This window comes from Melospiza melodia, chromosome 2, assembly GCF_035770615.1.
Source record: "Melospiza melodia melodia isolate bMelMel2 chromosome 2, bMelMel2.pri, whole genome shotgun sequence".
NCBI classification, from domain to species: domain Eukaryota; kingdom Metazoa; phylum Chordata; class Aves; order Passeriformes; family Passerellidae; genus Melospiza; species Melospiza melodia.
The window spans coordinates 2119006-2131877 of record NC_086195.1 but is presented as its reverse complement, the minus strand read 5'-3'; the positions used below and the strand labels follow the sequence as shown (position 1 = coordinate 2131877).

Here is a 12872-nt window from a genome sequence, read left to right as displayed (position 1 = left end):
GGCACCTTAGGCACTGGGAAAGGATTTTCCTCTCTTCTCCTGATACCACATCCCTGCTGAGGTTTTTATCCCTTTGGAGGGCTGGGTTTGCTGCTCATCCTCATCCCTCAGGATGTTTTTTGGGAGTGCAACCCCTGTGAGGAGCAGCATCATCCATGGAGTTAATTCCTCAATCAGGAATTCCTAAATCCAGGTACTCAGAGCAAGCCCAAGGCAGTTTGGGCACTGGGAAAGGATTTTCCACTCTTCTCCTGCCCCTACATCCCTGCTGAGGTTTTTATCCCTTTGGAGGGCTGGGTTTGCTGCTCATCCTCATCCCTCAGGATGTTTTTTCGGAGTCCAAGCCCTGCGAGGAGCAGCATCATCCATGGGGTTAATTCCTCAATTGGAAACTCACCCCTGGCTGCTCGGAGCAAATGTGCCCAAGGTGCCCTGGGCACTGGGAGAGGCTTTTCCTCTCCCTTCTCCTGCCATCACATCCCTGCCAAGGGCCAACCCAGATGGTATTTGGGAGTCCAGCCCCTGTGAGGAGCAGCATCATCCACGGGGTTAATTCCACAACTGGAGATTTGCACAACCCAAGCTGCTCAGAGCAAGCCCAAGGCACCTCGGGCACTGGGAAAGGATTTTCCTCTCCTTCCTTCCCTCCTTCCATTACTTCCCTGCCAAGGTTTCCATCCCCTTGCAGGGCTGGGTTTGCTGCTGAGCCTCAGTGGGATTGCACAGAAATCTTGGCTCAAATTAACGATGCAACCAAGCCACCCTAAATCACTTCAAAAGAAATGCATCACTCCTGGCCGCTGGTTTTTAGGGGAAAATTCACCATTCAGAACAGAACGGAGGGAGAAGAGTCCTTGGAGAAGAGTCATGGAAGCACAAAGAGCCTCTAACACACGCCCAGGGCACCTCCCCTTCCTCTCACTGAGTCACGAAATCATGGAATGGTTTGGAATTGGAGGCAACAATAAAGCTCATCCAGTTCCCTTGGCAGTGACACCTTCCACTGCCCCAGTGTCCAACCTGGCCTTGGGCACTGCCAGGGCTCCAGGGGCAGCCCCAGCTCCTCTGGGAGCTCCATCTCAGCCCCTGCCCACCCTCACGAGGAAGAATTTCTTCCCAATATCCAAAGAAAACTCCCATTCCCCTCCACTGGCTGTAGCATCCTTCAAATGCCACATCCTTATCAATCCAAACTCCAAATAAATATTTGATTTTAAACTCGATCAATTGACCCTTTTTCTCCTGTTGATTGCTGATGGATTTCTCCTGTTTTCATCCCATCTGGCAAAGTCTGCTTGTTGTGACTCCAGGATCTGATCCCACGTCCCCTGCAGCATTCCAAAGGCTTGGATCAGAACCTGGACGCCTGCTTAATACTGGTTTTACGACCCTGCTGAAGGGCAGCATCCTCTGTTTTGCACATACTTTTATAATTTTGAGTGCATTTCAGTCAAAAAAATAAAATCCATTTCAACCAAGTGCTCAAATAACGCAGCCTGTACAGAAGGAGCAAAATTCTGGCTTGGGAAGACCAATAAAAATAATTGGATTTGGCATCCCGGCCAGTAATTTTTGGAGTTTGAGTATTTTTGAGGTTTTTGTCTTAGAGTGATTATTTTTTTTTTTTCCCTGGGAATGATATCCAGGAGGAAGAGTCCTGAGGGCAGAAATTGTGCTTGGAAAAATCTCTCGTGTTCTACAAAGCTACACCTGCTTTGGCTCCGTGGAAATTGAAAAATGCCACAAAATTTACTCCAATTCCTCTAATCCTGAGGAAATTTCTGCATGGATTTAATTTTCCATCCTTTCCAAGGTGCAGTTTTTAAAACTCTCCTGGAGCTGCAACTCTCAGGTTTAGATTGAGATCTCTTGCAGCAAGCCAAGACACTTCTCCATTAGCTACTCTTAGGATAACCCATTAATAATCATTTTCATCTGGAAAACATGTTTATTTGTTGGGATTTTTGGAATCTTACATCCTCCAAAGAAGATAGGAACCGGGATTAATGATTCCATGAGGAAAATATGTCGTGTTCCCCAAGCCACAGAGCTTTCCCTCTCCAAAATAACTATTTATTTTTCATTTTAGCCAATGAACTTCTACAATGTCAGGCTTTTTGCATCAGATCCATTTCATCAGAGTGACCTAAACTGGTTCTTTATCCCCTAAAAAAACAGGGATACGTTGCAGCAGGAGCAATTGGAAGCACGGAATGTTCGCGAACGGGGGGCGAAAAATCAGGATTAATTTTGTTTTAAGCAGGTAATCAGGCCAAGGGGGGAGGCTGAGATTGGCTGGAGTTTTAAAAGGACATTTTTCTTCCCGAAATGACTCCCGAGCCAGACGGGCAGGTTTGCCCAGCAGCATTCTCCAGCTGAGGGCTGAGGAATCGGAGCCTTGGATCCCGGCCAAATCCAATGGAAATCCCTTTGGATGAGGAAGAAAAAGCCAAATTGCTTTTCTACCACATCTCCAGGTTTTGGGTGACCTGTGACAGTCTCGCTTCTATTTTTGGTGTGAAGAAAACCGAATGTTTTGGGTTTTTAGCTCTAAGCAAGGCTGAGCAGCACGGGGCAAACTCTGGGTGTTGGGCACGGAACGAGGCTGAAACTTTGGCTGATATTTGGTGCTAAATATTGATGAGGGAAAATCAGCCCCCAGATCACGGAGGATTCACTGTGACCCTCCCAAAACCAGGAGGAAAACATGGAAAATAATCTTTGATACAGACTGTCTTGCTGCATTCCACGGAAAAAATTGAAATTATTTATGAAGCACGTCAAGAATGGGAATTTCCTCCTCGGAAGGGACAGAGCTGTGGCTGCTGAGGGGATTTTAATGGGGATTCTGACGATCACCACTCAAAACCACTCCTGATTCTCCATCAGGGATTTCAAGCAAGGATTTTAAATCCCCTGAGGGACACAAGAAGCCTCCACCGTGGCCTGAACCGAGGTGAACTCTCAGTCCCTGCTCGCACAACGCCCCTGGCACCGCATTATCACCGGTGGCACTGAGCTGATCCCAGCTCAAATATTCCACGGCAAACAAAGTCGGGGTTCATTTTCCTGCAGCCAAGTATCAAAGGCAGCAGTGCCCTTTGAAGCAGCCACCTTCTGCTGCAGGCTTTGTGCAAATGCCGCAGAACAGCAGCTCCCAAATCCCGCACAAAGGCAAACAATCCCCACCTTTGGAAAACAATCCCCTGGCGGAGGAGTAAACAAAAGCATCCATTAGTCACCGCCCCAAAGATGGGCAGGTGAGGATGTTGAACCTGGGAGCCTGACTAAGAGCACGCAGCGTTCCCAAATCCCTGCACTTAAAGGATCCTCAGCACCTGGCTCTGGATAGCACACCTGGGAAGCCCAGGTTGGTGTGCGAGCGGCTGAGGGAGCAGGGCAAGGGTTCCCTGCTCCCAAGAAATAGGGCCTGCTGTGTCCCAGCTGCTGCATTTTGACCTTGAGGCTCCCCCAGTTGCCTGCTATGATTTCCAGCCTCATTACCATGGCCAGGAACTGAACTACAGGTTTGTTTTTATGAGCTTCTCCAGCACTCTGCCAGCTATTCATTTGAATCTTCTAAACAGTCAGCTCTGAATCATAATGCAAATTCCATTTACTGAAAAGGTGGTACCTTTAATATTCCAAATGACCACGTTTAATGACTGATACTTTTAGACATTACAGCATCTCTCATGTTTTCAGTAAATGGATATAATTTGCTCTGCATTACCCTATTATTATTCCTCGCTGGCATTACAAGGCGACGTTCTCAGCTGCGGGTGTTTTCCATTTGAAGGCGGCCCAAACAACACAATTTGAGAGGCAGCTGCCTCTGTACCCTCAGCTAAAAATGCTGCAGGACCCAGAGGAAAACTGGATGGGGATTTTATTCCTAAAATGTGTTTAGTGCTCCGTCAGGGCCGCGCTGCTGCGGCGTTGTGGCGCTGTTTGTGTTGGAGGGGTGTCCACGGGTGCTTTTCACTTCAAAGGAGAGGAAAGGCTGTTGTGTATAATCAGGAGAACTTCCTCGCTCTCCAGCCTGACACATCTCCCGTTTGGAATAAAAGCCAGAAGTGGGTCAGCTTTGGGACTCTCCTGAAAATCAGGAATCCCCGTGTGGAACCAGGTCACAGCTCAGGTGTCACATGGGAACAGAGGGAGGGGAAAGTGGTGAGGAAGGGGCAGCAGTCCCTGACTTCTGAGGGTGACCAGAGCACAAATTGCTCCAAAATGAGACCTCCTGAAGTTCAGGAGGTGCTGCCCTGCCACTAAATTGTCCTGGAATAATGCCAGAATACCGCAATGCCCCATTACAATTTTGAAGACAAATTAAAGAAAAGGAAAATACATAACAAAACACCACCTGAATTCTCACTGGACCTTAAAAAAAAGAGAGAGGCTGCTCCTTCTCCTGAGCTTTTTCTGAGCCCCAACTCGCCGGCTTATTTAGGGGTTTGACCCAACCTCCCTGAAGTCTCCTCACCATTCCATTATTTTATTTTAGTGCTTCTGTTGGAATTGATGTGATTTAGGATTAGGGAGTGAAGTTTAAAAGGATATTCTGCTGATTACTTTGGGATGAAACTTTGCACCTGCCCACTCACAGGCAGCACGTCAGGTGCTATTTGCAGCTTCCTAATATTTTAATGTAGTCCACTCTAAGTCAGCTTCAACTCTTATTTGTTATTTATGCTCCAAAAGCCTTTTTATTTCTACCAGTAACTACTGGTTATGGCAGAAATAAATCAGATTTTGAAACCCTCTGTCCTGCCTGGTCTCTCCATATTGTGGGAGACATCAAGTGCCGTGACTGTTGAATTGTGAGAGGAAACAAGGTCAGAGAAAGAGCCTTCAACAGGTCAGAAACCTGTGGAATTTTTAGATCTAAGTGTGAATTATTTGTACTTTTAGCCTGTATTTTGAACTCTCTCTGTTGCAAAAATCAGTTTTTGCAGAGAGTGCTGGGGAGCCCCGAGATGACCACAAGCTGAAAATTCTCATTTCACACTGAAAATCTGCCACTCAAACCTAACCACGGGTAACATCGTGCTGCCTAAATTAGCAAGGATGGCTTCCAGAGTCAAAATATCACTCTCTGGGTGGCTTTTGATATTTTGTTTCCCAACGGGATTTCACCGCTTAAAAATCAGCGGGACGCGGGAAACCGGGCGGAAACCCGTCCCGCGCCTTTGGAATGGAACCGTGCTGGGTTTTCCAGCGTTCCCTGGTGGATAACAACTCCCAGCTCCTGTCCAGGGGCAGGAGATGGAGATGGAGATGGAGATGGAGATGGAGATGATGGAGATGGAGATGGAGCCCACGTACCTCTGCCGCTCCTGCCCACGAAGCGCAGGTCGTTGAAGCGCGCCACCTGGTTCTTCATGGCGGCCGTGGCGTTGCGCAGCTCCGCCGAGTAATTCTCGTCATTCCCGGCCATCACCGTCACCAGGGTCCCGTCGGGGACATCCCCCAGGGCCACCACCTGCGCCGGCAAGAGCAGAACCCTCAGTTTGCTTTGTTTCATTGAGAGGTCAAAGCAGGGAGAAGAAGCCGCGGTGAAAATCTGGGTGGGCCAAGCGGGTGTTGGGAATCATTCCTGATCTGCTGGGATGGGAATTCTCTTCTTCCCCCCAAAGTGTTATTCTCTTTGTTATTCTCTAATCAAGGATTTTCGATTTGATTACAGAAATTGAGCTCTGAAATGATAAATTCCACACCTGCACGCTGCTAAATGGTAGCGTGGTGGTCGATTTGTTGCTGCACTGAAGTGTTTTCCTACCTGGATAAAAAATTCTTCTCCCCTGGAGAAGAATTTAAAGAAGTTCTTAAAAAACCCTACAAAACCTTGATGCATCCAGCATCTAATAGACAAAAAACAGGGAAAAGGGAAAATCAGGGCATTCCCCTGCCATGCAAATATTGAATTTAAGGGAATTTGTGCCAGGATTTTGAGCTTTCACAAAGTTTCTCAAGGGTCCAGGGCCAGTTGTCTCTGACAGAAATATTTTAAATCTTTCAAATGCCAACTTTGGTGACAAAAAATGGGAAGGAAAATCTTAAAAATTCTTCTCCCCTGGAGAAGAATTTCCAGGAGAACTCCAGGAAATTCCTGGAGAACCAAAGCTCTTAAGATACTGAGTTTTAAAAATATCATTATATTACCATAACTTGTATTCTTTAAAATATCATTATATTACCATAACTTATATTCTTTAAAATGCACTTTTTTTTGTACTCCTCATCATGGATTTCTACCATTTTAAACCTGATTTTTCCCAGTGGCTGGACAGAAATTTTTCCTCCTTGATGCACCTCTGAAACACCCAGCAGGATGTGAAATGAAAAAATGCTCTGAGATGAAAAATACAGAAAATGAGCTTTCCAAAGTCTCTGTAATTGTCAATAAATAAATTCAAGTAGCAGCGCTCGATGGTTTGATTTATATCAGGGGCTCTTAACAGAGCTGCCCAAGCAGAAATCCAGAGCAAGGCCGTGGAAAATCAGGCCTCAATCAAATGTTTAATCCCAATTTACTGAACAATTTCTTTCTTTCCTTCAGGAGCATAAAGCAAATAATTTTCAGGCCTCGCCCTTGAGTGGATGGATGGAAATCATGACCTGAACTAAGGACTTTTCCCTTTCCCCAAAATATTTGTGCTCCTTGGTGCCAAAATCCATCAAACCTTTGGGAACACAGGATTCGCTGGGATTTTGATGAGAAATATAAAGATTTCTGTACTTTAGGATTCTGATTTTTTTTTTAACTGTTCACCCTGGTTTAATGATGAAAAATTTAATTTTTCTTGTAGCTCCTTGAATTCCCCAACCAAATGCAACCTGCTGGAACTCCACGGACATCTGGGATCTCTCTCCGCGTCCTCTGCCAAAATTCAGAGCTTGAATTATTTTGGCTGATTTTCTTTAGAACCCATTGCTGTTTCCCCAATTCCACGGCACTACCACCGCAGAAACGCCCCCGAACCCCCAAAAGAACAAACCCAGAGATGAAAATCCAGCTCGTTTTTAATTCCTCTTTTGCCTGTGGAAGAGGAACCGGCCCCGCATTGCGTCCTCGCAGTTGCAGCTCGAGATTTTCCTTCCTCTTAACGTTTTCTGACTTCAGCCCAGGCAGTTACAATTGGCTGAAGTTTGTCACAACCCGGTTTTATTTCTCTTTTCTGATCTGTTTGCTCTTTAAAAACAGGATCAGCAGCTCCTTTTGCTCGATCCAGCCCTGATTTTTATTCCCAGGCCACGGCCGCCTCCCAAAACATGAGAGAATTCCCCATTTTCAGGTATTTCCCAGCTTTTTTTTCCCACTGGAGGCTGAGCTTTTCACTTCTGTCCTCTCCCTTTGCTCACCCCTAACCCTGATTTTCACTTCCACATGCAAAGCTAAAATCTCTGGGTCAAAATTCCCTCTTTACATCTTGATTTCAGCTTCCTCTTTCCCCGTTCCTCCCCAGCCCTGATTTTTGGGTTTTTGTTCTCCTCTCTGTGCTGTAATTTGGTTTTTTTTGGGCCTGCACTCAGCTCGGCTTTTCAGATTTCCCTGATTTTGGCAGAAATGAGGCCCTGCTGGAAATGCTGAAGCTTGGAAATCCTCACAAAATCAGCAACTCTGCAGCCAGTTCTTAAAAAATCCTACAAAACCTTGATGCATCCAACATCTCATAGACAAAAAAAAACAGGGAAAAGGGAAAATCAGGGCATTCCCCTGCCATGCAAATATTGAATTTAAGGGAATTTATGCCAGGATTTTGAGCTTTCACAAAGTTTCTCAAGGGTCCAGGGCCAGTTGTCTCTGACAGAAATATTTTAAAGCTTTCAAATGCCAACTTTGGTGACAAGAAACGGGAAGAAAAATCTTAAAAACGAGTCGAAAACTGGCCCAGCCCAGAAAAGAAACTGGACTTGAAAGTCACAGACAATAGAAACAGAAATACAAATATTTACATTAGAAAAAAGACTAAACAGATAAGCTGGGACTTGTTACTGGAGTTATCAAGGACTTGCTTGTACTTTTTACCTCTAAAAATTGTATTTCCCGAGGAGCAAGAAGAATATCAGGCTTGCAGTGCCGTGGGGTATCTAAATTTACTTCTCCTGCATCAATTCATCCAAACTCGCCTCTTAAATGAAGATTTGGATCCTTAACAGCATTTGGACAATAAATTTATATGGCACCTTATTGGTTATTGTGAATTATTCTTTAGGTTTCTCAGAATCATTCCTAAATTTAGGAAAAACCAATGAAAATTGATCACTTGGGTTTGGAATAATATCCCAATCCTGCAGATTTTTAGTGGATTTTTCTAAATGTGAGGAGAAAACCTCTCTGCCTGCCTCTTTTTATTCCTACAATGAATAAAAATAACAAACACTCGATGAACCCCAGCTCATTTTGTCAGATGCAAACTAAAATATTGCCAGCAGAGGAATGATCTGAGGTGAATTTTTTTTTTTCCCCTGGGCCAAACAACCTGAAAAATCCTGATTTTTTTAAAAAACGGCTTTGCAAATAGTTAATATTTAGTAGAAAACCACTGAGATGTGGCAGATCCTTTCGGGGTTTATTTCTGAGCCGTGCACGGAGAGAGAATTTGGGGGTGAAGATGGAGAACACGGAGGCAGCAGGTGCCTCCCAGCCCACCCTTCCAGCCTCTCCTAATGAAACCTCCTCCTAATTTTTGGGTGGGTTCGATAATTAATTTTTTTTTTTTAATTTTATTTTCCTGCTGTTTATTTCCAGGCGGAATTATCCCGGTTTTCCCATCTCCTGGAGGAGCTGAGTTTGGAGTGGGGTGAACGCTGACACTGCTGGGGGACAGAGGAGGGAAAGCGGCTGCAGGAATCTCTGAAACCCCCCGGAATTTATTTTTTTTTATTTTTTTTTTTTTTCCAAGGGAAATTTCCACATCATCGCGGCATTCCCAGGGAGGGGGAAGAGCCACCTCTGCTGTCCTTCCTCCGGGATGTCACCCGCATTGGGATCCCCCAGGAAAAATCGGGATTTCTCTCATCTCCCTTCCCGGCGGGGCGCAGCGCTTTGCACTCCCGGATTTTTCCAGCAGGAAAATCTTCCCGGCTAATTACGAGCCCGGTGCGTGGGGACGAGTGTAATAATTAATCTAAATGTGGGAATTTAGGAAGTGACCCCGTGATCGGTTCCTCCCTTTGCCCCGCTCTTATCTGCGGAAAACGAGAGCAGACACAATAAAACTTTTCCCTCCTCAGCAGGAATTCCCGAGGCTGAGCTGATTCCCTTCTCCCTCCTTTCTCCTCTCCCCAAAACACAGGAAAAGCTCCAGTCTGGTGGCCTTCAACACACACACACACATTTAAAAAAAAATAAAATATAGTTATGCTGGAGCAGCCGGGGTTTAGTGACCGCAAAAAAAAGCTCGGGCTTGGCAAATCCCGATCCTAAATCAAGCCCCGGGGCTCCCAGGAGCTGCGTGTCCGTGCGGCTCCCGCCTCGGATAAAAGGAGAAGAATTCCCTTTTCCACCCCTCGCTCGAGAGCCAAATTTCAGAGAAAACAGCGAGTTCAGGGAGCCAGCCACAGTCCCGGGTCAAAAAAGCAGCGGGGGCGAGGGGAGGAGGAATTTACTCCAAGGGAGAGGGATTTTACTCCAAGGGGGAAGAATTTACTCCAAGGGAGGAGGATTTTACTCCAAGGGAGAAGGATTTACTCCAAGAGAGGAGGATTTTCCTGGGAGTCGGGTAACGGGAAGGGAGGAAAGCACCACAAGCATCCCCCGCACTGCTGGGGACAGGCGGGAGCCGGGGATGTTCTCTCCCATTCCCTCTCCCCTTCTTTCTCCGGATTTTCCCCCCTTCTTTTCCCGGATTTTTCCCCCTTCTTTCCCCGGATTTTTTCCCCCTTCTTTTCCCGGATTTTTTCCCCTTCTTTTCTCGGATTTTTCCCCCTCCTTTCCCCGGATTTTTTCCCCTTCTTTCCCCGGATTTTTCCCCCTTCTTTCCCCGGATTTTTTCCCCCTCTTTTCCCGGATTTCCCCCCCCTTCTTTTCCCGGATTTTGCGTGGATTTAGCCAGGGACTCTGCAAACGCGGGGAGAATTCCCAGCGGGCTGCCCGGGTTAGGCCGCGGCTTTTGCTGCTGTTGAACCGGGCCGGTAAAAGAGGAAATGCGGGGTTCGGGGTTGTGGCCGGGCTGCTCTGGGGCGTTTGGTGCCTCGGTTGTTCCGAGGTGTTTTGTCCCTCCGAGAGTCCCTGGCAGGGGAAAGTCCCGGAGCTGCGGGCGGGTGTCCCCCGAGGGTGGCAGCGGGACAGAGGGACAGAGGGACAGAGGGACAGAGGGACACAGGGACAGAGGAACACAGGGACAGAGGGACAGAGGGACAGAGGGACACAGGGACACTGGGACAGAGGGACACAGGGACACAGGGACACAGGGACAGAGCGACACAGGGACACAGGGACACAGGGACAGAGCGACACAGGGACAGAGCGACACAGGGACACAGGGACAGAGGAACACAGGGACAGAGGGACAGAGGGACAGAGGGGCACAGGGACACAGGGACAGAGAGACACAGGGACACAGGGACACAGGGACACAGGGACAGAGGGACAGAGGGACAGAGGGGCACAGGGACACAGGGACAGAGAGACACAGGGACAGAGGGACACAGGGACACAGGGACAGAGAGACAGAGGGACAGAGGGATAGAAGGACAGAGGGACACAGGGACACAGGGACACAGGGACACAGGGACACAGGGACAGAGAGACACAGGGACACAGGGACACAGAGACACAGGGACAGAGGGACACAGGGACAGAGGGACAGAGGGACAGAGTGACACAGGGACACAGGGACAGAGTGACACAGGGACACAGGGACACAGGGACACAGGGACACAGGGACACAGGGACAGAGGGACACAGGGACAGAGGGACAGAGGGACAGAGTGACACAGGGACACAGGGACAGAGCGACACAGGGACACAGGGACACAGGGACACAGGGACACAGGGACACAGGGACAGAGGCACACAGGGACACAGGGACACAGGGACAGAGGGACAGAGGGACACAGGGACACAGGGACACAGGGACAGAGGGACACAGGGACACAGGGACAGAGGGACCTGCCACCACTCTGGGCGACTTCTGGGAGATCCCGGGGTGCGGCATCTGCGCCAAACCCCGCGGGGCCGGATTTTGGATTTAAAATGCGTTTATTTCTGTTTTTTCACCCTGAGCAGAGCCGCCCGTCACTGCCTGAGCTCTGAGTAGGGAGGCAGAGGCTGCAGGAGCTTTTCCCGGCCCCTGGCATTGCCCTGCTCCTGCCCCGAGTGCGGCCGGGAAGGATGGAGAGAAAGGGGAAAGGGATGGAGAGAAGGAGGGAAAGGAAAGATGGAAAGAAAAATGGAAGAGATGGAAAGAAGGAAAGGGTGGAAGGAAGGAGGGAAAGGAAAGGCTAGAAGGAAGGAGAGAAAGGAAAGGAAAGGAAAGGAAAGGAAAGGAAAGGAAAGGAAAGGAAAGGAAAGGAAAGGAAAGGAAAGGAAAGGAAAGGAAAGGAAAGGAAAGGAAAGGAAAGGAAAGGAAAGGAAAGGAAAGGAAAGGAAAGGAAAGGAAAGGAAAGGAAAGGAAAGGAAAGGAAAGGAAAGGAAAGGAAAGGAAAGGAAAGGAAAGGAAAGGAAAGGAAAGGAAAGGAAAGGAAAGGAAAGGAAAGGAAAGGAAAGGAAAGGAAAGGATGGAAGAAGGAAAAGTTAAGGATGGAAGGAGGGAAAGGATGGAAGGAGGGAAGCACCAAGCGAGCTGGGAGCAGATCCGAGCCCCCATCCCCGCGTCCTTCCCCCGCTGTTTCCCCCCCATCCCCAGCCCGCACCTACCTTGAAGGCGATGGGCAGCGTCTTGTTGCAGCGCCAGTGCGTGGGCAGCACGGAGCAGAGGAAGTTGGGGCTGTCGGTGCGCACCAGCTCCCCGGGGTGATCCGCCAGGACCTCCACCATGCTGCGGTCGGTTCCGCGCAGCTTCCCCGGCAAAGCCCCGCTGTGCTCGGCGCCGGGCAGCGCCAGCGGCTCGCTCATCTTCCCCGGGCTCAGCGCGGTGGAGGGCGGCGTGAAGCGGCGGCTGGTGCTGGTATCTACGGGGATACGCATCACAACAAGCCTTTAGAGCCACACAACACCTCCGCCGGGTTCCTAGCGAGCGGCCACGCGAGCGCAGCTCCCCAGCGAGCCGCTCTCGGGGCACCCACATAAACGGGCCGAGCCCCGCTCCCGGCGCTGCCGAGCGCCCCGAGTCACTTTGGGGTTTGCCGGTAGCCTCGGCTCTCGGCTCGCCGGCCCGGCCGAACAGATCCCGTTAATCCGATAAACCGCGGCCGGGACGCGGAAAGCGAGCGGGGCCAAAGCTCATCCCAAAAAAAAGTGGAGACGGGGAGGGGAGCGAGCAGCGAGGCGCTGGGGAACGCGCGGAGCCTGCGCTGCCCGGTCCTTCCAGGTGATCGCTCGCTCCCGCTCCCCGGAGAAACCAAAAGGCGCCGGCGTCTTCTGGAGGCAAAAATCGCTCTTGGAGGGAAATTCGGGGCTGTTCCTCGGAGGAGGCGGATCGAGAGCTCGGCTTGCTGAGCAAAGGTCAGCTGGGCTACAACCGGGTAGAAATTCACGGCCACACACTCACGCACACGCACATCTACCGGACTTCATCAAATATTTACAATAGAATCTGTAGAGAATTTAAACACAACAGGAATCCATTAATGTTCTCCGCCAGATTTTCTTTTTCTTTTCTCTTTTTTTTTTTTTTTCTTTTAAAGCAGCCTTGAAAATGAGCTTCAGTAGTTTGCTTGGCGTTGCTCTAAGAGCGCTCGTGTCATGACCTTTCAATCATTCT

At 48.9% G+C, this 12872-nt stretch overlaps 1 protein-coding gene across 1 annotated transcript in view; it reads right to left on the bottom strand.

Annotated features, from left to right (window-relative positions):
• Window positions 1-12872, bottom strand: part of RUNX1 (RUNX family transcription factor 1) — a 187894-nt gene that overhangs the window by 84287 nt on the left and 90735 nt on the right. Inside the window, exons 3-4 of the mRNA XM_063179503.1 lie at window positions 11867-12120; window positions 5329-5485 (exon numbers count right to left, since the gene is read on the bottom strand). Of these exons, the coding sequence (XP_063035573.1) occupies window positions 5329-5485; window positions 11867-12120 (411 nt within the window). The remainder of the gene's footprint in view (window positions 1-5328; window positions 5486-11866; window positions 12121-12872) is intronic.